General features: G+C 55.5%; 5 protein-coding genes across 5 annotated transcripts; all 5 read right to left on the bottom strand.

Annotated features, from left to right (window-relative positions):
- Window positions 1-54: 54 nt before the first annotated feature.
- Window positions 55-720, bottom strand: JKF63_01987 (uncharacterized protein; the record flags this gene model as incomplete). Its single annotated transcript, XM_067898030.1, has 1 exon — window positions 55-720. One exon carries the CDS (start codon window positions 718-720, stop codon window positions 55-57), a length of 666 nt encoding a protein of 221 aa, XP_067754187.1.
- Window positions 721-1,667: 947 nt separating this feature from the next.
- Window positions 1,668-2,597, bottom strand: JKF63_01986 (uncharacterized protein; the record flags this gene model as incomplete). The annotated part of the gene is made up of 1 exon (XM_067898029.1): window positions 1,668-2,597. One exon carries the CDS (start codon window positions 2,595-2,597, stop codon window positions 1,668-1,670), a length of 930 nt encoding a protein of 309 aa, XP_067754186.1.
- Window positions 2,598-3,981: 1,384 nt separating this feature from the next.
- JKF63_01985 (uncharacterized protein) lies at window positions 3,982-5,739 on the bottom strand (the record flags this gene model as incomplete). The annotated part of the gene is made up of 1 exon (XM_067898028.1): window positions 3,982-5,739. One exon carries the CDS (start codon window positions 5,737-5,739, stop codon window positions 3,982-3,984), a length of 1,758 nt encoding a protein of 585 aa, XP_067754185.1.
- An 849-nt stretch (window positions 5,740-6,588) lies between these two features.
- JKF63_01984 (uncharacterized protein) lies at window positions 6,589-7,035 on the bottom strand (the record flags this gene model as incomplete). The annotated part of the gene is made up of 1 exon (XM_067898027.1): window positions 6,589-7,035. One exon carries the CDS (start codon window positions 7,033-7,035, stop codon window positions 6,589-6,591), a length of 447 nt encoding a protein of 148 aa, XP_067754184.1.
- A 1,343-nt stretch (window positions 7,036-8,378) lies between these two features.
- On the bottom strand, window positions 8,379-21,098 carry JKF63_01983 (uncharacterized protein; the record flags this gene model as incomplete). The annotated part of the gene is made up of 1 exon (XM_067898026.1): window positions 8,379-21,098. The coding sequence occupies one exon, from the start codon at window positions 21,096-21,098 to the stop codon at window positions 8,379-8,381; it is 12,720 nt and encodes a 4,239-aa protein (XP_067754183.1).
- Window positions 21,099-21,581: the final 483 nt, after the last annotated feature.

Raw genomic sequence — 21,581 nt, 5'->3', positions numbered from 1 at the left:
CGACACCGATCTGACGCTGGCGGCAGGAGAGTCTATGGCCCGAGAAGAGCGATCTCAGTCCACGAAACTTCGAGGAAATGGTTCACCCGGGGGGGACTCCTCAGCCATGAGAAAAACCTGAATAAGAGTGGCGGCCATCAAGCTTACTTCGGCGCGGTCCGCCTTGGAGAGAACGGTGGACGTGCACAGTTGCCGTGTTCCAGATGTGACTACGAATCTGAAGAGCTCCTCGGGATGCTTCCCGCAATGAACCATTGGCAACAACCTCTGCTTCCACTCAGCCCGACATCTACGCACCGTGTTCTTTAGAGCATCGCAGAAGAGCAACTGCGGCGTCCCATCGTAGCTCAAATAGCCATACAGAATCCAAAGAAGATACCTTCTCAAAATTGCAGTGCATGCCCCGACGATGTCGGAGCATGAGGAAGCCTCGCCCATGAACTCGGTGGCTACACTCTTGTGCAGCACCTCCTCCAACGCCGTTGTCACCGCACGTTCCACTGTTTGTATGCACGATTCTTCCGTGTCAAAGTCGCCAGTGGCACGCAGATACAAGCGCACCGGCAAACGAGTTTGCTCCATTGGGAACCACGATCCACTACAGAGGCGCGCACATGCCAGGGAGACTCCCATTTCTCTTGTCTGCTGCGGCGCATCTGGTGGACAGACAGCTAGGGCGTCAAGAAACACCTTCTGTAGTTCTGCAAAACAAAATGGCATTAGACAACGGTTGGGTGTTATGAAAAAAGAGAAGAGCGCATATGTGGTACGTGTGTTCACCGACTGTAGCGGTTGGTTGCCCAGACAATAGACTGCTTTTCACATATCTTCAAGGGCCATTCGCGTACAAAACAGGCGGGGCGAGGGGGGGGGGGGGAGGAGGAGGAGGAGGACGGGGGTGGGGGTGTGGGGGGAGGGTTTCTGATCGAGACACTTTTGCGTATATACGAGTAGGTAAACGTCATATTTATCGAGACGCATCATAATCGGACGTGCTCCAATGGTGTTTCGGGTCTCCTACCAGCAAAGAGCTTCACAGTGAGCAGTAATCAGGGACATAGCTGTCAGAGAAAGCGAACGAGTCACCCACATGCGTGCTTGCTGGGGAAGAGGGCACTGCGTGAGACCATTCTCCTCATCACTGGCCTTGCCGAGTGTGCGTCAAGGAAGTCGATGGGTGTGCTGTCGAGGGCTAGACATAAAAAGGAAGTTGATTCACGATTCGCCTCGAGTGCTGCGCGCACTGCTGTGACACGTGAAAAAACTCCTCCCCCCCCCCTCTCCCCCGCATGACCCCCTTTATTCCCTTGCATTGGCGCTTGTTGATGCAGAAACAAACAAACCAAAAGGACCACTTATGAGCGGTGAAGGAGGAGTTGAGCCAAAGACCGTTGGGCCAGAGACAGTGGAGGTCATGCGAGCTGTGTTCAACGTGCCGCGGAAGACAAACAACCTTCACATGGAACTAAAGAGCAGGGAGGATGAATCGACTCTCTCGATCACTACTGTCCGATGTATCCATTGAGGGCGCAAGTTCTCCGAGTGCCATGCCTGCGCACCCCGTGCACGTGTCAAAAAGTGAGGGTGATACATGGCTGTCGGGCCGTCCACCTATAACACCCGGAAAGCCCCGGGAACCCACAAAGCAAGAGTGGAGAGGGAGAGTGCTACAAAAAGTAGGTTGGCTCCTTCGTTTTGGGGTCGTCAGAAGCAGCGATTTGTGCCTCGACCTCCTTGAAGACCACAAATTCGCGCGAGTCGTCCTCGTAAAGGCGCAGGACGCTGGCCAGGTTCCCGCAGCGATAGCAGTAGTTCGGTGCCGACCATACCGTGCAGAGGTAGTTCTCATTGAAATGGTATTTGAACCCTTCGTGAACTAGCTGATGGGCCCGTGCTATGAGGTGGAGCCCGTTGCGGTGGATAAATTCTTGTGTGATGGAAGCACCGAAAAGAAAACCAGCGCCCCGCTGTGAAACCACCCACCCATCAACGTTCTCAGGATCCGACCATACGAGATCTGAGAACGGCCCTTCATTCGGAATTTCTTGACGGCGGTTCAGCAGCCTTATTTGATCAACGGCACGTATTTCAGGAGAGAGTCCACCGTGAATGCAAAGGGTTCTCCCCTCGATGAGGGCAGCAATCGGCATGCAGTCAAACACTTCCGTGCACAATTTCCAGATTTCGGCCGTGCTGTACTTTTCGGCGCATTCGTCGTAGAAGCCGTACATTGTAGTCACCTGTCGTGTCTCGTGGTTTCCACGGATGAGAGTGATTTTGTGGGGGTACTTGAGCTTCAAAATCAAAAGATAGGTCAACACCTCGACACTGTTCCGCCCTCTATCGACAAGGTCGCCTAAGAAGATGTAGTTCATGCTGCCCGTTTCCCGTCGAATTTGGCCGGCTACCTCGAAGAGATGCAAAAGGTCAAGGAACTGACCGTGTATGTCACCGCAGACGGTGACAGGTAGGTGCACCCCTCGCACGTTGCTTTCCTCGATGAGCAGGCGCATCGCGGTGCGAAGTAGGAGCTGCATTTCCTTCAGCTCAAGTGGTCGGACATTCCGCAGCTTCTCCTCCCACGCATCCAGGTTCATGGGGCCCTTGATTGTGGGGAAAGGGAGGGGGGGCAGGGGAGGTGGGGGAGGGAAGCAACTAAACAAGTCGTAAAAGAGGAAGAACGCAGTCCATAGACGACGGGAACGTGCCCAGTCAAGACCGCGCTCGATGAAATGCGCACAAGTAAGAGAGAGACTGACAACGAGTTCAAATCTGTGAGACCGACAGTGGGCGAATGACGAGGAGAGTTATAACTCCAATAGTCGGCAAATCTAGGTAAGCTGGAGAGGGAAAAAATGTGTACTACGTTGTGATGTCGGCCGTGTGCGCGCTACAGGGTGGGAAAAAAAAGAAGCAAAAGGTGGTTGCACATATGCGCAGACTAGCCAAATGCCCACCGCGCTCGCCTGGTATGAGCGGGAGAGAGAGAGAGAGAAAGGGGGGAGGAGGAGGGGGAGGAGGAGGAGGGGGCGATGAGAACAAACAAGCAGGCGCGCGCCGCTAATTTGTGAATATACGTGTTCGTGAGTGTTGTCCGTACTTCAGCCAGACACAATTACTTCCCTTGCCGATTATATGTCCAGGGAGGCCAAAGAGCAAGTGGGGCAAGCAAGAGGGTGTGGATGTTATGGCATGGAGTGAACAAGACAACAGCATCAGTGGACGAGCGGGAGGAGAAAGGCTAGCAGTGTTTCAAGTCTGTGCTGTCCTCTCGCTGTGTAACACCTTGTTCCAGATGTACACAAACAGAAAGAGTTCAGGGTGAACGACTCGGCTCACGCGAGAGGGACAACACCACTGTCTCACAGGTGTACAATCATAACAGTCTTGGGTATTTGAGCACTACTGTATCAGCATTCGAAATCCTTCCTAAGCACACTGACACAACTCTTCTCTCCAGTATAGCGGGTGCGTCTATACATGAATAGAGCGCGCACCGCAAGTCATCTGCACGCTCCCACGAGGGTGCTGATACACTGTCGCCGAATGAGTATTATATTGTTTTGCGCGTGCACCTCACCAAACACGCATGCATATGCACATACCCTCTGCGTCGCAGGAAATAAAAAATGTGTGGGAAGCGAAAATGTAAGTATGCCAGTACGCTGCAGCGCCGTCCTGGGAGGAGACACGAGAGCCATGCGTTCCACCCTACACTTCCAGCGCATAGGAAGGCACTCAAGAAAAAAAAAGAATGAAATTGGTGCCACCATACAAACACACAAAACAAAACAAATATACACACAGGAAGGAAGCATAAAAATATCACACCAATCACCGGCTTGTGAGGGGTTCTTGACGTTTCTCCCCTTAAATACTATATATATATATATAGTTCTCTTTTTTTTTTTGGGGGGGGAGGGAGGGCTTCATGATGCACTAGAGAAGATCCATCAACGTGATCGTTTTGCATCCCCAGCGTCAGTCCCACTCGTCACCGAGCGTCGCATCTTCCTCGGCTATGCGTACCTCATCGTACTCCGGCAGCGAAAACACCTCAATGTCTGTGTACTTGACCCGACAGCGGCTGATAATGTCCACAATCTTATCCAGGCGCACCTGTACTTTACGGATGACGGATTCGTGGCTGACGTTGTAAGCGGCGGGGGGAACAAAACGGTCAACGTGCTGAATTAAAGGGTAGTGGGTGCGCTCCGAGGATGCGAACTTGCTGAGGTGCTCGTAAGTGGACCGCCGGAAGCGGCAGATGCGTATTCGATCCGCGCTCCCAAAGAACAGGTTTTCCAACGGCTCCTTGTGCGAATAGAGGCTACTCCCCTGGTCAATATAGGCGTACTTGGCCAGTCCCTTGATGCGGTTCTCTGGTTTCTCGAGCTGACATGGTGTCTCGGCACTGCAACCACCATAAACGAAGTTATTGTGGTCATTAGTGCCGCGATCGGTGTTCCCGATGAGGAAGTCGAATATGCTGCGGTCAAGAAGCTCGCCAACGGCACGCAACCGTGCCCGTTTGGTGCCAGCGAAGAGCGCGTGGCCAGGTATGTAGTACTTCCGGATGAAGGAGTCGTCGATTTCGTAGGGGATGGCCAGAAACGTGTCAAGAGCAGGGTGAACGTCCTTCATCCAGAGCTGCACCGTCGCCATGCTGCACTCCGACTTCTCCCGTGTGTAGTACGCACATGGCGCAAAGTGCTGGTTCGTGTAGTTGTACAGAACCACGAAGCGGTTGAACCACTGAGAAAAGAGAGGCGAATAGGCGGCACCAACTCGTAAAAAATCCAAGGGAACAGCCGTAAACGTGGACGTTGGCACGCGATTGAATTCAAGTGCGCGGTCGAAGGAGTAGGCCCAAAACTCACTAACAGCTTCGTAGAGAAACTTTCGCTGTGATATTTTGAGAATGGCTTTGATGTTGTTGTGCGCGTACATGATTTGCATCTTGATGGTGCGGCCCTGCAGAAGCTTTGACGGCATCGCCTTGATGTGACGCATGTTGTTGGGGTTGCTCAGATATTCTTGGCAGAGCCGATCACGCTCAATGGAAAAAGAGGCGTTTCGAGAGTCGCAGGACAACCATCGCACGGGGTCCTCGACGTAGTGCGGGTCGTACGGAAGCGGTTGCCCCGCCCCATCCTCTGCATCGATGTCGACGTAGTCCTTGGTGGGCTGATCCGGGTTCCCTTTAAGGTCCCTGACACCCAAATTCGTCTCGAAAATGCGGAGCTGTTTGTAAAAGGCAGCGATGCTGTCGTCCGTTGAAAGAGTTGGCCCGGTGGCATCAGTAGGCGTTTCCTCCTTCGCAGACCGCCTTACTGGCAAAGGAGGAGGAGCCCCTTTCGTGGCTTGACTGGCTTCAGCTGGCGACGCCGTACTCCACACGTTCCGTCGCGGAGGCGTTAGGGGCGCAGAGGTGGAGATGACAGGCAGTCGATCCGGTGGCAAAGTCGGCTCTTCGTTATGAAGAAGCGGTGGAGGGGGGTGGGAGAACGGTGGCTGGGTAGTTTCTTGCAGCTTACCCCACCATCGCTTCCGAGACCCCCTCGGCAGCGCTACAGTACTGTGATCTGTGGTGATGGACAGAGGCGAGGTGCGGCTGCGTGGGAGATGAAGGGTCACCATCCACCAGTGTGCAACCGTGAGTCCCAACAAAATCAGCAGGCCTGAGATAAGGAGCCGGCGATAGCGGTGCACATTGTGCCACAGCACTTTCACACCCATCGGAACAAGCTCAGAGGACTTTCGCTTGTCCGTTCAAGACGCACACCCGAAGTGTGGCGTGTGCGAGTGCGAGTGCGTCGACGTCCCTCTTTAAGTGAAGACTAGCCGCTATATAATGGTGGAATGTCGGGGGAGAAAGAAGAGGGTTGCAGCAGGCACCTGAATGATGATAGGTTCCGATGCAGCGATGTGGTCCATATCGATAGCGAGCGTCACGCCAGATGGGAGGAGGAGGGGGGGGGGGGGGGGGGCGCTCACAACGACTACAAGGTTGTGCGCAATGAGAGGAGGAAAAGAGGACGTAAAAAAAAGAAAGGGACGGGTGTCGCGTGGAGATGTGCTCTTCACCCTCACACCTCAGTGGCAAAGCGCAAGGCTAGGTGGACAGGAAAACAACGGATTCGTCCATAAATCGGTATGCTCTTGGTTCAGCTCCAGCCATCGTGGCCGTCAAGGCTATGGGCGTGTGTAGATGTGTGTGTGTATGTGTGTGCGTGTGTAGGGGGGGGAGAGAGAGAGAGGGGGCAACGCCGCGCAGCGTCCCCACGCGACCGTGGGGGTTTCATTGTCGAGACACGAGGCGGTCGCAGAGTCATTTCTCCCATATTCACCCCCGTTTTTGCCTTTGCTGCTCCTGTTCAGCGCAACCACAGATGCCGCACGCCTGCGAGTCCGAATATCGACCTCGAAAGCTAAAAGATACGACGAGCACGCAGAGCAGCGGCAGCAGCGCGTGAGCGGGATACCTCGGCACGCGAGCAGACCTAAAAAAAAAAGAAAACTTCACTATAACTGACTATATTGAATGAGGCACCCTACGTTGCGTGTTAGTTTCTGCTTCCCCATACATCACTCTCGGGTTTCACTACATTCCTTCTTTACTGTGACCTCGTCGGATAGCAGCTCTTTCTCTGGTGCGGCGGGGAGCAGCGGGGCCCCTTGGGTTGTGGGGGCGAGTTCCCTGGTCTGAGCACCGGCTTTCGCCGCCTTGAGCTCCTGGCGCACCTCCGCCGTAAGCACGCTGCGTAACTCTTTTAGTTCTGCATCGAACACCTCCCGCTCCGTAGGCTCGGGCAAGAAATTGGCAGATTTCTGCGTTATGCCGTACCTGAGCATCTGACTCCGACTCAGCTTCACCGTCCCCACGGCGCTTTTTTTTGCAGATGTGATTGATTTCTTCTGCGAGCACTCGAAGGTCCAGTGTTCCGTGCTTGAGCATGTCTGACATCGCTTGCTGACATTGGTGTCGTAGCGAGGGACACTGTAGCCCTTAGGCGGACCCTTGCTGCCGTACATGAGGAAAGGCGGTACGATACCGTCAAAACTGATGGGAGGCGCGTGCTATGAAGGCGACGGCCTTGAAAGCGAGGTGGGGGGGGGGGGGTGAGGGGGAAGGAGTATTCCGGAATGATATGGGTCACAAAGAGAGAGAGAGAGCGAAGGTTGGAATTGGCGAGGCGGAGCGAGTGTGGTCCGCCACCAAACCGTGGGATTGCAGCTCTATGTGGGGGTGGGAAGGGAGGGGGGGGGGGAGAGCGCACGAGCATACTGTCGTCGCTCTTCCCCAAGTACACGAGGCTACCTTTGGTAACCCCTTTTGAGGCCCACGCGTGAGACGAGAAATTTTTGTCCGTCGTCCTCGACGGTGAGTCGACACCGCTGTGCACAAAATGGTGTCGCCGGAAACACATCATGCACAAACATGTATACACATATATGCTTTTTAAATACATACATACATACAGCTGCGTACCGGTGTCCTGAGGAAGGGGCGAATCTCCTGCCATCGTTTTATATCACCTCTTTCTTTCCCTCTCCCCTCGTCTGCATAAGATGGGCCAATCGGTGCCCAGCGATCCCAACAGTGATCACTGTGGAAGACAGTCGTCGTGTTTACATCGGTAACTACAGTGGTGAGAAGAGACGACAAAGAGAAGACGACACAAACAAAGAGAGGTGACCCACCCTTCTACCTTCCCCTTCCCCGCCTCCACCAACAGAAAAAAAAAAGATGTGGGACAGTCACAGGTGAGAGCGATGGCACCACAGGCGCCGTGCGAGGGGACTCGCGCGTGCCTCGTGAGGTGTGAACTCACCAGACACACTTTTCTCCCTCTCTATGGGTATAGAATATAAGCGCCATTCTTTGTTTGGCTGTGAAGAGCGCCTGAAGCAAGCGGCTTTTTTTTTTCCGCGCGACTTTGCTCGTTGGTGCGTGCCCCTCCCCCCCCCCTTACTTTTCGCTCCAGCCCGCCGGTACGACGTGGCAGACGGAGATCGAACGCATGCATCCTCAATGGGAGCTGAAAATTGTAGCCCACAAAACCAACATATGTCGCAAAAACAGAGAGGCGACTGATTCAAAGTGCTCCCTGGAGCAAGTCAGCGCGGCCGTGTTGGGGTTGGGGGAGCACAGACAGAGAGAAGTCACACGAACACCACCACCAGCGGACAGAGAGAACTGCAGCCTCCAGCTACGGCTTGTAGAGAAGGAATAGATTTGGTGGCGCCTAGACAGGGAGCACGCGAATGCAGCTGCTCACCAGCCCGCTCCCCCCCTCCCCCCATTACACACACACACACACACAATCTTTAGCACCGCACTGGCGGAGTGGTGAACTGTCCCCCAATGCAGTAAGCTACAGCTCCAGGACGATCGACACGCCAGAGAGTACAAAATTTCGTGCGGCTACTTCATCTGCGCAAGGGAGCACAAAGTCGCAGACGTAGTCCTCTTTGGTTGAATTCGCGTAGACCGGCACTCGAACCGAAGCCTTGAACCTCGGCGGCGACGCCACCCAGGCGACAAACGTTTTCTTGATGGGATAAAACGCCGGTTCATCAGCGGTGGCAATGGGCTCCAGGAGATCAGCGTCATCAAGTACGGCGCCCTGCAGCAAAAGTCCCTCAAGGGCCGTTGCCGACGGAGCGTCAACTGGAGGCGCGGACGTTGCCGCCACCAGCTCCAGCGATACCAAGGGCTTCTGAATGGCGTGCGCTGTTTCCTGCCGCAGGGCGTTCAGGAAGGTCTTTGCCCTTAGGAACTTGGAAAGGTCAAGCGTTGAGCTCGTAAAGGTGCCACTCGTCATCCTCTTCTGCCATTCGCCGATAGTGACGGTCTTCTCGACTAGCGCTTGCATCCACATGGAGATGCGGGCGGCGCTGGGGAAGTGACCCTCCCAGTTCACCGGAACATCGCCAAGGATCATCGCAGCCGCCTCATGGCGCCGGTTCTCCGTAAGCAGCGCAGCGCCATCAATCACCTTGCGCAGATCGCTCACTGTCACGTTGACCTCGTTCATTAAGCGCACTGCCGTCATATACTCGGTCGTGAGAAAACGGCCCAGGGGCTTCGAGGCGGCGGCGCAAGGAGCGAGCAGGTTTGGTGGGGCAGACTGCGATGACGTGAATAAATCGGTGTGCTGCGCCGTCAGCGCGGCCCAGGTATCGAGAATAGGTCCCAGGCGCGAGGCCCAAGCCTCACGATCCACGGTATCCTCGCTCTTCAACTCATTGATGCGCTGCAGATCCACTGTGAGGGAACGCACGCGTGATAGCTGCACCACCCTGTCGGCATTGGGAGGAAGAGAGAACAAAATGGGAATGTCGCTATCGGGCAGTTTCTTTATGATCTTCATATACTCGGCATAATCGCCACTGGGGAGGCGCGTGTGGTGGAAGAGAGGCTCTTGTTGGTGTGAGCCGGCCATGCAGTTAACACGAAACATCTTCTCGACATAGGTTTCCATGATGCGCTTGTCAAAAGGTGTCTCCATCTTGCCACCGTAGATGGCATCGTTGAGGATGCCGCGGATGGAGCTCCAGTCAACGTCACCGCCCACCGACTGCCGGAGTACAATGTCGATGGAAGACTTCAAGTCTGCGGCTGTGACTTCGTAGTTCTTCGTCCACCCTTGAGGAACGTAGGAGCGCCGCTCCTGGACAAGCGCTTGCAGTGATGCTGCCGCGAAGAGAAGCTGCCGCTGCTTCTCGTTCTTGTCGTTCACAAACGCGACGCCCCAACCACTGTAAGTACGCAATAAGTTCTGCTTGACCCCAGGCGGCGGTTCAAACGTGATCTTGAGCGACTGGGCCAGCAGAATCGACGGAAAGTCGTCGTGCGCCTCGCTCGTGAGAAAAAGGCGAAATGACGCGCATGGCTTGAGGACTGTGAGCTCCTTCTGCAGCTGGGACACCCATGGAATGACGAGGTGGAGATTCTTCAAGAAGACCCAGTCACCCTTCGCGGCAGACTCACGTAGCAGCCGCATTGCCTTGTTCGTCTGTCCGCTACCCAAGGCGAGCTGGTGAAACCGCGCCTTGCCAATCTTTTCATGGGCAATACTCTGCAGCTCCTGTGAAGGATCTGCGCCGGCGGAGGTGATCACCAGCATCGGGCGGTTTGCGTCGGACTGATCAACTGCTGAGACAAGGGTGCCGCTCTCCCCAAGGGAGTCTACCTTGAGGAGGGTGCACGCCACGGCATTCATGGCGGCAATGAGGCGGTCGCCGCGAAGAGTCTTCATCAGCAGCAGCCGCTGGAAGTGCGTGAGAGACTTGAGGAAGCCCGGATATTCTGACTCCGGGGTCGAGGTGCGCATCCACTGTAGCCACACATCTGCCTCCTGAAAGCGCGCCTTTGAGGCCAGGTCGGGGAACAGCGCCACAAGAGTGCGGAAAGTCTGCACGCTGTCCGGCAGGACAAACGTCGGCACGCGCACTTCCTTTCGTTTATCCTCCGCCGCAACCGCCCGGCCTATGAAGAAGTCCCACTCCGCGGCGGTGCACACGGACTGGTCAATGTGACGGCACAGGTGAATGCCATACACCACACGGTGCTCCTTGAAGAGCGATTGGGCAATGGTGGATACGGTGATTTGGATAAACGTCTCCTGGAGCGCCGCGATCTTTGTCTCCGGGTCAGTGCGCAGGTCTTTGTGACGCCTCAGCGCCCGCACGAAGAAATCCAGAAAGAGGTTCAAGGCAAACTGGTACATGTGGGAGAGTTCCTGGAGGCTCTTCGTCAAGAAAAATATTGAGCTGGCGGTGGTGGCGAAAGGGCGGTAGACGTTTCGCTTCATATCAATGTCATCCTGTACCATCTTCGACTTATCCAGCGCCGCAGTGATGTCGGTTGCCTGTGATTTGATCTGATTTAGCGAGTCGATTAGCGCCTTGTTCTCCAGCAGCGACCCCTCCGAGTTGACGAGGTTTGCCAGGAGGCGCTCTTCCAGCTCCGCCAGCTGGATCTTGAGGCCTTCTTCCTTTTTGAGCACGTCAAGCTTCTCCTTTTCTAACTGCGGCTGCTCGTGTTCAATTGTGATACCAAGGAACTGCCCCTCGAGCCCGCTATGTGTGATGGTGAAGCTAATCAGCGTGAGGTAGCTGACAATGTCTGGCGCCACATACAGGTCTGTGCTTCTTGTGACGAGGTATAGCTGAAAGCCATCCGCGCAGTCCACAGTCCGACGGTCCCCAATTTGAATAACGCGCTTTGTGCCCTCGCTGTGAAACTCCTTGCGGAGAATGGGGTACAGAAACGGTTCCACTCGATCCACATCTGACACGATAAACTTTTTGCCAAACCGCAGCGCCAGCTCTAGTGCAGAAACGAGGCGGTCCTCTGAGATGCTGCAAACGTCGACGACGGCTTTTTGTTGCCTCAGATTCGCTTGCAGCCACACAATTGCCTGCCCTGACGGGTCCTTGATGAGTGGCGTGTTCACCTGCTCATGGATAATGACAGCGTTGTCCATGGAAAGTTCGTCGCCCGGCAGACCCTCGGCCTTGTAGTGGAGCTGAACGCTCTCATCGCGAAGAAACGTAAAGAATTTGAAGTCGGGTAATTTCACCCGCTCTTTCCACTCCGCTAGAGTCTCGCGTCGTTTGTCCTCTGCGTCTTCCCCGAGGTACGTGATAGCGCCAGCCGCCAGCAGGCACCGTTTCGGCAAGAAGTGCGAGTCCTCTTTGAGTGTCTTCATCTGCACTGTCCAGCGCTTGTGCTCGTCTCCCAGTTTAGACAGCAGCTCCTTTGCGTTCACAAGCAGCTGCTCAGCTTGTTCCAGTTGATCCCTGAGCCGCTCCGCCTCGGTAGTTTTCTCGCTGAACTTAGCCTTGAGCTCCTCCACCTTCTTCTCTACCTTCCTCAGTTTGCTCTCGTACTTGTTTTTTTCTTCTTGGCTCTGATGAAGGTTCGTCTCGTATGCCTTCAGCTCGTCCCGCATTGGCGCCACCGTCTCCAGCACTTTGTTGTACTCTATAACGGCCTTGAGCCACTCCGCCATTGGTGCCGCTGCCTTCGAAGCACGAGCGATAACCTCACGTTTAAACGATTCCGTGTTGGCAGCGATAAATCTCTCCACCTGTCCCCGCGCCGCGGTGTTGGCGTTGTCGATGTCGAAGTTAAGAATCTGACTCTTGATGTCACCAGCCAACACCTTGCGTATGGCAGGCCAGGTTGCCGCGTCGGTACTCTTCCCTGCCTCAATCAGCAGTACCACACCTTGCATGACACACTGCACCGCCGCCGGCGGCTTGGCCATTGAGCGCAGCTCGGTCAAGTGGTCAGAGCGAATGGAGCTGACGGCGGATAAGGCGGCATCCAGAACCGGCTGAATGCCACTCAGCCGACCTTCAATGACGGCCTTGCGCTCCTGTATGGCGGAGTGCTCCTTGTCGAGCTCCTTCTGGATCTTGTGAATGCTGCGCTTCTGTAGACTAGATTCTTCCATTCGTCTCTGGATTTCCTTCAGTGCGTCGTCGGCCTCTTGCTGCTTTACCTCCAGCATTTTTTTCTTTTCCGTCACATCAGTCGCGATCTTGTCCACATTCTCCTGCGCTTCATCGAGCTTTGTCACGCCGCTCTTCAGTCGAGCTAGCCCGTTCGCGACCTGGCGACTCTTCTGCTGAAAGAGATGGTCGAAGGTTTCGCAGAGCACCTTAAAGTGTTGCGGGGCCACCTTCTCCCCAAAGGAACGATGCAAATGTACAAGTTCGGTGGTGAGGCTAAACTCTTTCTTGTCTTCGCGCTGGTCTAACGCCTTGAATGCGTTTGCAATCATGATCCGCGGTACTACCTTGAGACTACTGCTATCCCACGCCCCCATCCAGTAGACGTTGCAGTGAGTGAAGAGCGCCGGGTTGGCGCGGCATTGCTGCTCGTAGCTACGGTTTGTAGGGTCCATGACGACGACCACGTGCAAGTAACGATGAATGCGGTCGACAAAGAAGTTGTAAACACTCATGCCCCCTTCCGCTGCCTCATCCTTGAGGGGGCTGAGCAGTGCGTCCTGTTCCTCCTGGGTAAAAAGGCCAGCAACCTCGCCCGATGACAGCAACGAGTTGACCGTCTCAAGGAAGTAGGGGTGAAAAAAGTGAAAGTCCTCGAGAATCAGCACAATGTTCTGCCCCTGGACCCCCGCCTTCGACAGGGCGCTCTTCAGCTCCGTGGTGAACTGCTTGACCCCATACTCGCGCGTGATGCCGAGAGTGACAGCTTCTGCTCGGTTGTTGTAAGCGACGAGGCGCACGATCTGCGTGGCGCAGACACCAGAGCGCGCGACCAGCAACAGGTTCCCGCGCTCCTGAGACAACACACGGTCCACCCGGGTGAGCCACGCGCACACCTCCGGAATAAGCTGCACACTTAGAGTGGCGTTCTCGCGCGAGTAGTTGAGGGCGAACTGATCCGCGGATTTCTTCACCTCCTCTAGTGTTGTGGCCGCCAAGCGCCTCTTGCCGGCAGGCGCTGCATCCAGCCAAGAGACATAGTAGATGCTCTCCTTTTCTGACGGCGCGTCACGGTGGCCGACAAGCAGCGTCACGTTGTCGCGGATAACCTTAGTAATGCGCAAGCGCTCCTCGATAGTTACCAGGCGGTCCACGAATATGCGCCGTGCCTCGTACGCGAGGACATCACCGATGTTAGGGGTGTCGTAGTTGAGCATGTTTAATATCCACTGAGTGACGTCCCGTGGATTGAAGGCGTAGTGGGACGCTACGTCGACCGTGCAGCGGGCGGCCACGGTTTCGTAAATGGTGGTGACGACGCGGGCCACGTCAGCAGCACCCTTGTTCAGCATGTTCAACCTCAGCCGTCCACTCTGGATCATGACGTTCAAGAACTCCGTGTACACCTGCTGGAGCGCCTCCTTGGAAGGGTACGAGAGCCCCAAGACAGACGTAATGGCTAGAAAGCGCGAGGAGACGGGGTGGCGGCCCATGCTGCCAGGAGGGTTCATGCTTCCCACAATTTGCACCCGCTCAACCATAACCCATTCGAGGTCTGTGTCGTAAAAGCCGTTGTACAGGGTGAGCTGCTGGAGAAAAGAGTGCAGCTGGACGGTGCCGTAGCGATCTGGTTTGGGCAAGTTGAGATCCTTCAGAAAAAGAATGAGCCGCTCCGCTTCCTTGGGGCGAAGCGCCTTGCCTTGGTTGCAGTTGAACATGGAGCACGCCTGCTTGAGCTTCTGGATGACGTGTATCGCCTCCGTCTGGGCCGAGCAGTGAACGGTTGCCACACGTGTACTAGGCGTGTTCATGAACAAATTGTTGAGCAACATCGTCTTGCCACACCCCTCGGGACCGACCAAGATGAAGGGGCGGTACACGCCCGACTTTGTCGGCTTCGTCCACGCCTGCATCACCTCCAGTGCACGCTGGCACTCCACTGTCAACACCATGGGGTGCCGATAAATGTCGTCAATGACGAGATCCGTCGCCGGCACGAACTCAAGAGAGACGTACGCCTGCTTCTCCTCGTCGTAGCGGAAATCCAGCGGGTTCTTCAGATCCGGAGGCCGCTCCTCGGCTAGGAAAAGAACCTCCTTGGCGAAGGCTCGATGCGACTCCCCCGTCAAGTACGAGCCCAAGCCGTAGAGCAGTGCCAGCGCGAACTTCTTCTTGGTCGTGCAGTTTTTCATCTGTGCGAGGCCGGACATGACTAGGCCAGTCCGCGTCGTCTCTACCACAAGCTCACCAGAGGTGAGAAGCGAGTCGATTGCCTTGTAGAAGTAGGCGTCAATCCACTGTCGCAGCTGATCCTGCGACTCTTCGGGTTGTTCAGCCAACCAAGACGCAACCGTCATCTTGGGGTCCGCGTCCTCCTCAGAAAGGTAAATGATACCCATGCGCGACACCGTCGCTGGTGAGGCGAACTCGAGGCTGTGTGTCTCAAAAAGAAAGTTCACGTTGTCGCCGAACTGGACCCGAACTCCGTTCGGCATCGTCAGAAGCTTATTGTCGTCCAGAACCGAGTTCAGCGATTCAACCCACTCGGGATCAATGTCGCCGTCGCAAAAAATCCACGATTGCACCGACGTCTCTTCCTTCACCACTTTCTTCGCCGCATCTGTGAGGACTCCGTCAAACCACTCGCGGGTGTCAGGATCCATGCGGCCGAGCAGTTGTTCGCGCGGCAGGGCCTTGGGGTTCACAACATATAGTGGAACTTTCTTGCCAAGGCGCTGCAGAGCGCGACGCAGCACCCTCGTGAGGGTACTCTTACCACTCCCGCTGGGCCCGACAAGTACAACACCAATCCGCTGCCGCAGTGCCTCGTAGAGCTGGAGAATCTTCTGGATCTGCGACTCAACCACCTGCAGTTTGAGCTCCTTCATGGACTCCTCGATGGCAGGCCGAAGCTCTTTGTAGTCGATATCCAGCACAGGCACGCCCGGAAAGATGTCGCTGAGAAGAGTGTTGAACAGGACAGCGTCATCAAAGGTGAGTTTGGACAGCGTGTTGACTCGCAGGGACTTGATCAGGATCTCGCTCTCTTTTTGGAGAATCTGCTCCTCAGAAAACTGTAGTTTGCCAGCCACCCGCTCCATCAAGAAGTTGTGAACCAGCGTGCCGCCCAGACGCAGAACGGCCTTCATTGCGCGCAGCCCCCAGTCATAGTGCTGCTGGCGGGACAGAAGTTGACCACAAAGAGTGAAAGTCATCACAACCTTCGCTGCCAGGTGATTCGCATTCTCAAACCCCTCGCTATAGAGAATCGTCTCCGTGATTAGCGTGTTATCCGGGGCGCTCATCGCTATAGAGCGGAAAAGCTGCTTGAGGTTGTCGGGCAGCTTACTGCGGCCGCCGTAACCCTTGCCAGCCGGATTCAGGGTAACAAAGATGCCAGCGTTCGAGTCAACGTTGATGGTCTTGCCCAGCAGCTCACACGTCCTTTCGCCGTTCTTGAGAGCTTCCTGGATCACCTGGATCATCTGCGAGACTGCTGAGAGTTGGTCGACCTTTAGGCGGTTGAACTCATCAAAGCAACCCCAGGCGCCGCACTTGACAAGACCCGTAAAAATGCGGCCCATAGACTGGAAATCTATGCCCTCGTCACAATTGAAGACGAGTACTTGGCGTCCCATTGCGTTGCCCAGTGCTTTCACAGACTCTGTCTTGCCAGTGCCCGCGGGGCCATACGGGTTGCCTCCGTAGCCCGATCGCATGCCTTGGGTAAGAGTCAGATAGCAACGGTCGGTCAGTGGTGTGTGCACTAGCTTAGGGGCATTACCCTGATACTCGTAGCTGTAGCGAAACTCTGCATCAACCATGCGCAGCACGCAATGTTCGGTTTTGTCTAGATAGAAGCGCAGCTGCTTCTTCCATAGCCAGTGGGTATCCTTGTCGACCGAGTTGGTTATCAAAAGCTGCACAACCTCGATATTATGAATGAGGTCCATAATGAGCGCCTTCAACTTTATGCCGACCAACACGTCACTGTTGCCACCGGCGTACGTGGTGAGCTCGCGTAGCCTGGATTGCAGTTGACTCTTCAACTTCTGCAGCGCAGCGACACTGCCGCTGGCGTCACGGATCGCAGTCTCAACCTTTCGTGTAAAGGTGATCATCTCAGCCGCGCACAGCACCTGCGAAGCGTAGGCACCGATGTCGCACTTCGCCACACACTGTGCCACTTGCGCCTTGAGTGTTGCCTTCACCTCAACGTCCAGCTGAGAGAGCCACACCTCGACCTCCTCCGTCACGCGCACCGGCTTCAACAGCGTTACTATTTCCCCTTCCAGTGACAAAATCTGCAGAATGTTTTCCTTTTGCGCGTCGAACTGGACACTGTGAATGCCCATAAAGAGCTTCTTGAGGTGCGACTGAATGATGCTGGGGTTTCTGCTCTGTGCCAGGATCTCGAGGAGATCGTCGTCGCTGACGAAGTAGAACCGAGGGAAACCATCGCGCTTGGACTCCAGGTACTCGTTCAATGCCTTCTGGCACCGCTCCAGCTGCTCAGAGACGTCGCGCAGCGTGGCCTTAAACTCCTTGTGCTCGGCGAGTGCCAGCAGCCGATTGTCCTTCTCCACGGCCTTCATCACTGTCAGGTAAGCCGAGTCAATGCGGTCAAACCGGTGCTTCTCGCCCGGGAGGGCGCCGCGGCGGAAGATGGGCTCCAGGTAAACCCACTTGCGCTGTATTTGATTCATGTAGCGGAGGTACTCGTCAAGGGTGGAGAAGCGATCTTCCCACTCGTCCGTTTCTTTTGCGAACAGAGTGAAATACGGTGACTCCTTCATGCTTAGTAAGAGCGCGCGGTTATCGCTCAGCGCGGACATGGTATCTTTCCAGTCCGTGATCAGCGCAACCCCGGTGCGGTCCGGGTGGGGAGTCAAGGAAAAACGGGCGTCCATCCCCCAGGTGCGCACGTCACTCAGCGCCTCTCGGATTTGTGCTTCTCCTTGCGCCCGACTGTGCAGCTTCTTGATGAGTCCCTCTTGCCTGAGGATGTCTTCATAGCGGTCCAGGATCTGGCCAAAGTTCACTGTGTCTTGCGTGACTTTGTGAAGCTTGAGCAGCGTGAACAACTCTTTCCAGTGGACTGAGGTGAAACCGTCTCCACGGATGTACTTGAGCAGTGGCACGCAATGGCCCCAGTTGTCCAACATCGTGCGAATGTGTACGGCGACCGAGTTGGCGGGAATCTCTTTCAGCTTCTCCTGCCACAGCTTCACAAAGTCCTCGAAGCGGTACGTCTTGGCCCGGAAACTGATCCAGGGCTCCTTGCACAAATCCTGCACCTGCTGTTGGAAGTCACCTAGCATGCTCCACATGTTGACGTAGTCCTCAATGTCGGACTCCGCGTCCTCGATCGGCTGCAGGTCCGGCTCGTCAAGGTGAAAGTAATCGCACTGTCTCTTGCACTCCTCCCCGCGCTCCTTGAGTGTTTGCAGCTCGGCCTTTTTCTTCAACACGAATTCCAGTGCCTTCTGCGCTGTCAGATCCTTTGGCTTCAGCTCGTGCCAACGCGTCGTGAAGCGGATCGAGTCTTTCTCCCACTCCTTCACCAAAGACGAGACGCCATCCCGGATATGGTTCAGTTGGTCTTCCACCTCTTGCTCATGGGAGTCCATGCGCTTCATGAAACTAGTCCACTGGTCTTTCGTCTTGGTGAAGTCGAGCCCCACCGTGCCAGTCATGTTTTGCAGCAACACATTTTTGTTGTAGAAATGGTAAACCTCCACCTCAATGGCGGGGCGCTGCTCCATCAGCTCTCCATAGAGCAGGTTCGCATCGCCGATCTCTCCCAGTTTTGTCATCTTGCTGTCCAAACACTTGGAGGCCTTTGCTAGGTACTCATTGATGGAATCGAGGTGCTGTTCAGCGCTCTTCTTCAGCGTGACTCTAAGGGCGTCCGTAAGACGCATTAGGTGATCCTCGACAGCGCCCTTGATGCCCGCCGTGCACAACGTGACGCAGCCGCAGCGAATAAAAAGATCCTCGTTGTTGATTTCCTTGCCCTTCTGCTTGAGGAGTCGCACGCTCTGCTCCCAGTGTTGAACCTCGGTGAGCGACTTGCCCACGATTTCCTCGAGAGATGGGTTTTCGCCCCGACCACAGCGACCAATCACCAAGTACGGCGTGAAGCGCTTGAGCTCGTGGACTACGCGCTTGAACAACTGCCCTGCGGATTTCAACACCGCGCAGATGCCGTGGGCGTTGCGAGACGGCATTTCACGAAACACGCTCCCCTTAGCGCATCCTTGGAAGCGGATGGGGAAATTAATAAAGTCGTGGATGCGCTGGTAGTATTGCAGTCGAAGCACCTCCAGCGGAGGACGCAGGGCTGCGACTCCGCTGTCAGCGTCGTAGATTATATCCGCCTTGATCTCGTCGACGGAGTCGTGGAGGGACTCGAGCCCCAGTTGATACTGAGCCTCCATCGCCTTGTAGAGCTGCATGTCCCAAAACAGCCGCCAAGACTCGGTGTTCTGAAAGCCGGAGGACTCTATCTTCTCGCGGATCTGTCGCACCTTGCTGAGCCAGCGGTCACGGGAGCGGAGCAAGCTAATGTCCAGAAGCTGCACAACAACTGCCTCAATTTCCTTGTGGGTCTTGTGCAGGCGGCGGTTGAAATCTGTCAGGCTCTGAGCCGCTGACTGCAGCTGCTCAATAAAGCGCTTGGCCGCGTTTTCGCTCCGCCAGGTGAGCTTCTTGGCGCCACTTGTCGTAATAATTTTCTCGAAGGCCAGCGCCGGCTCCAGCAACATGGCACGGGTGCATGGGATGATGTCGGCCGCCATGCAGTTGTACGTGTTAGCGACCTGCTTCAAGGCGACGCCCATCGGTAGAAACTGTGCCGCCTGCTGCGCCAGGCGCGCCATGGTGTCGGGAATATGGAATCCGAGGGTTCTCAACACTCGCACTTCCTTTAGCAGCTGCACTAACCGCTCAGAAAAGTTGACCTCTACTTGCCCCTTCTCATTTATCTCCATCAGCGGCGCGTCGGCGTTGAGTGTCAGCGAATCACTCCTATCCACCACATCGGTTACCCAGTTATGGTAGCACTCTTGCTCATAGTCGTGCAGATCGTCCTGAAGGTGTTTCGCGGACTCCACGAACTCGCTGGCCATGGGCAGGTCCGCAAGGATGGAGGAGCACATCTCGATTTGCTCCTCCACACGACCACGCAGCTGACGGAGCCAGATGAGGTTATTCACCACACCTGGGAAAAATCGGCCCGTCTGGCAGCGGCAATCCTCTTCCTCGAGCAGAAGCTCGTCCTCCGTACTCTCGGCACGACGCTCGTACTCTAGTCGAATGATGTCCAGTCGATCGTTCAGCTTCGCAAGCAGCCCGCTTCGCTCCGCCACCAATGCTCTCGAGATGATAGGTCGCTTCATGAGGTGGCAGTAGCCCGAAAACTCACGCAAAATAGCCTGAGGTGCAAGCTCCGCACGAGTCGAGAACAAGTCACGCAACACCACTGCGCATCGCTGTTCGACCGGTTCGAGACGGCGGTAGTAGGCGGCCACCGCGCTGTTCCACTGGTGCTGCACCGTACTCGACGTAGTGAAAATATCGATATCGTTGAAAATATCCCATAGTGTGTCCATCTTGAGAGAGCGGAAGTCGTCCGCGACGAGAAGCTCTCGGATCTCATCGACAACGCCACGCAGCGCGAGGGCTGTGCGTAGGCGGTCCCGAACACGAACAAGAGCGGCGTCTTCGTATCGCTCCCCCCACACGTCGCCCCAGTCGATTGTGGTCAGCTTGGCGCACGTATTCAGCCACTCGTCGCAACACAAATGCGCCTCCTCAAGTACGCCCTTCTCGCCACGGAACACACCGCCGGCGACTGCTGTCTTGGTGCCGAAGTACGCGCAAATGTCGGCGCCAACGGAGCTCATCAGAAATACAGCAACAGTGCGAGCGCGGTCATCCTGCCCGCTGTCGCCCCAGTACTCCGAAATGGCCATCTCCAAATCCTCCAGTACCTCGAGAAGCTGCCGTGGCTGAAGTGCGTCACGGCTTTCCCACTTGGGCGGCAGCAGCCCAGATTTCAAGGAGGTGCTGCACATGCACGTCATCACAGTGTCCACTGCGCCTTTGAAGAGGCGCAGCAGAACCTTTTTCCCTTCGTCGGTAGAGAGCGACAGTACAACATGGCCCCCGATGCTAATATCAAAGCGCGAGTGCGCCTCCCCAAGAAGACACGGCGGGAAGTCCTTGATGCCTTGGACCACAAGCTCTGAAGAGCGTTGAAGGTGACGTAAGTAAGTTGCTTCAGCCACTAGGCGAAGGGCGGAGTTGTTGGTTGGGAGGTCCTCAAATCGGAACGTGCTGACGCACACTGCCTCCGCGAAAGAGTGCACCACAAGCGGTGCCTCGGCGTCCACTATCACTTCACCCTTTGATAACGTTGTGGCGCCCTTCTCTGACCCACATGCAGCCTTGAGCATCGCGGACAGCAGTTTCCGAGCGACCTCAGCCTCAGGTGCGGCGATGGCCTGCATCCGCATTTCAAGAACTGCGCCGACCCATTCCTCGCTCAGTATATCCCCAGAGATGCGCTTTTTCACGGCTTTGCGGACTGCCATGATGCAGTCCTCTGTTGTCGGAGAGAGACTCATTTGGAATTGTGTGTGTGTGTGTGTGCGTGTGTGTGTGTGAAAGAACCGGGAAACTCTCCTCGGCATGAATTTTCGGCTTCGGAGCTCTACGATGGCGGCTGTGCTGTGGACAGTCGATGTGGCAGAGAGGAAAGGAAGGGCGGTGGGCAGAGAAGTCTGAGACACTACACCTGATGCTCAACGTGATATTGGTAATGACAAAGAGTTGAGGACAAGCCCAGATGGAGGAGAGGTCACGCAGACGGATACGTGTTAGTGCGGTTCTCTTCGCTCCTTCGTGTATTGTGAGGTCACGCCTGTCCCCCGTTTCAGGATCTTGCAGGAGAGCGCCGAGGACGGTAGAGTGGTGGTGGTGGTGATCTGATGCTGACAGTGACGGCAAGCAATATATTTACCGATAAAAAGTTCTTTTCTCGGTCTGCACAGAAAAAAAAAGGTGCGAGCGGAAATGCTTGCACGGGAGGAGATCTTTTTGGTTGTATA

Source organism: Porcisia hertigi, chromosome 34 (assembly GCF_017918235.1).
Source record: "Porcisia hertigi strain C119 chromosome 34, whole genome shotgun sequence".
Classification (NCBI taxonomy): Eukaryota; Euglenozoa; class Kinetoplastea; order Trypanosomatida; family Trypanosomatidae; genus Porcisia; species Porcisia hertigi.
This window is presented reverse-complemented; position numbering and strand designations above follow the sequence as displayed.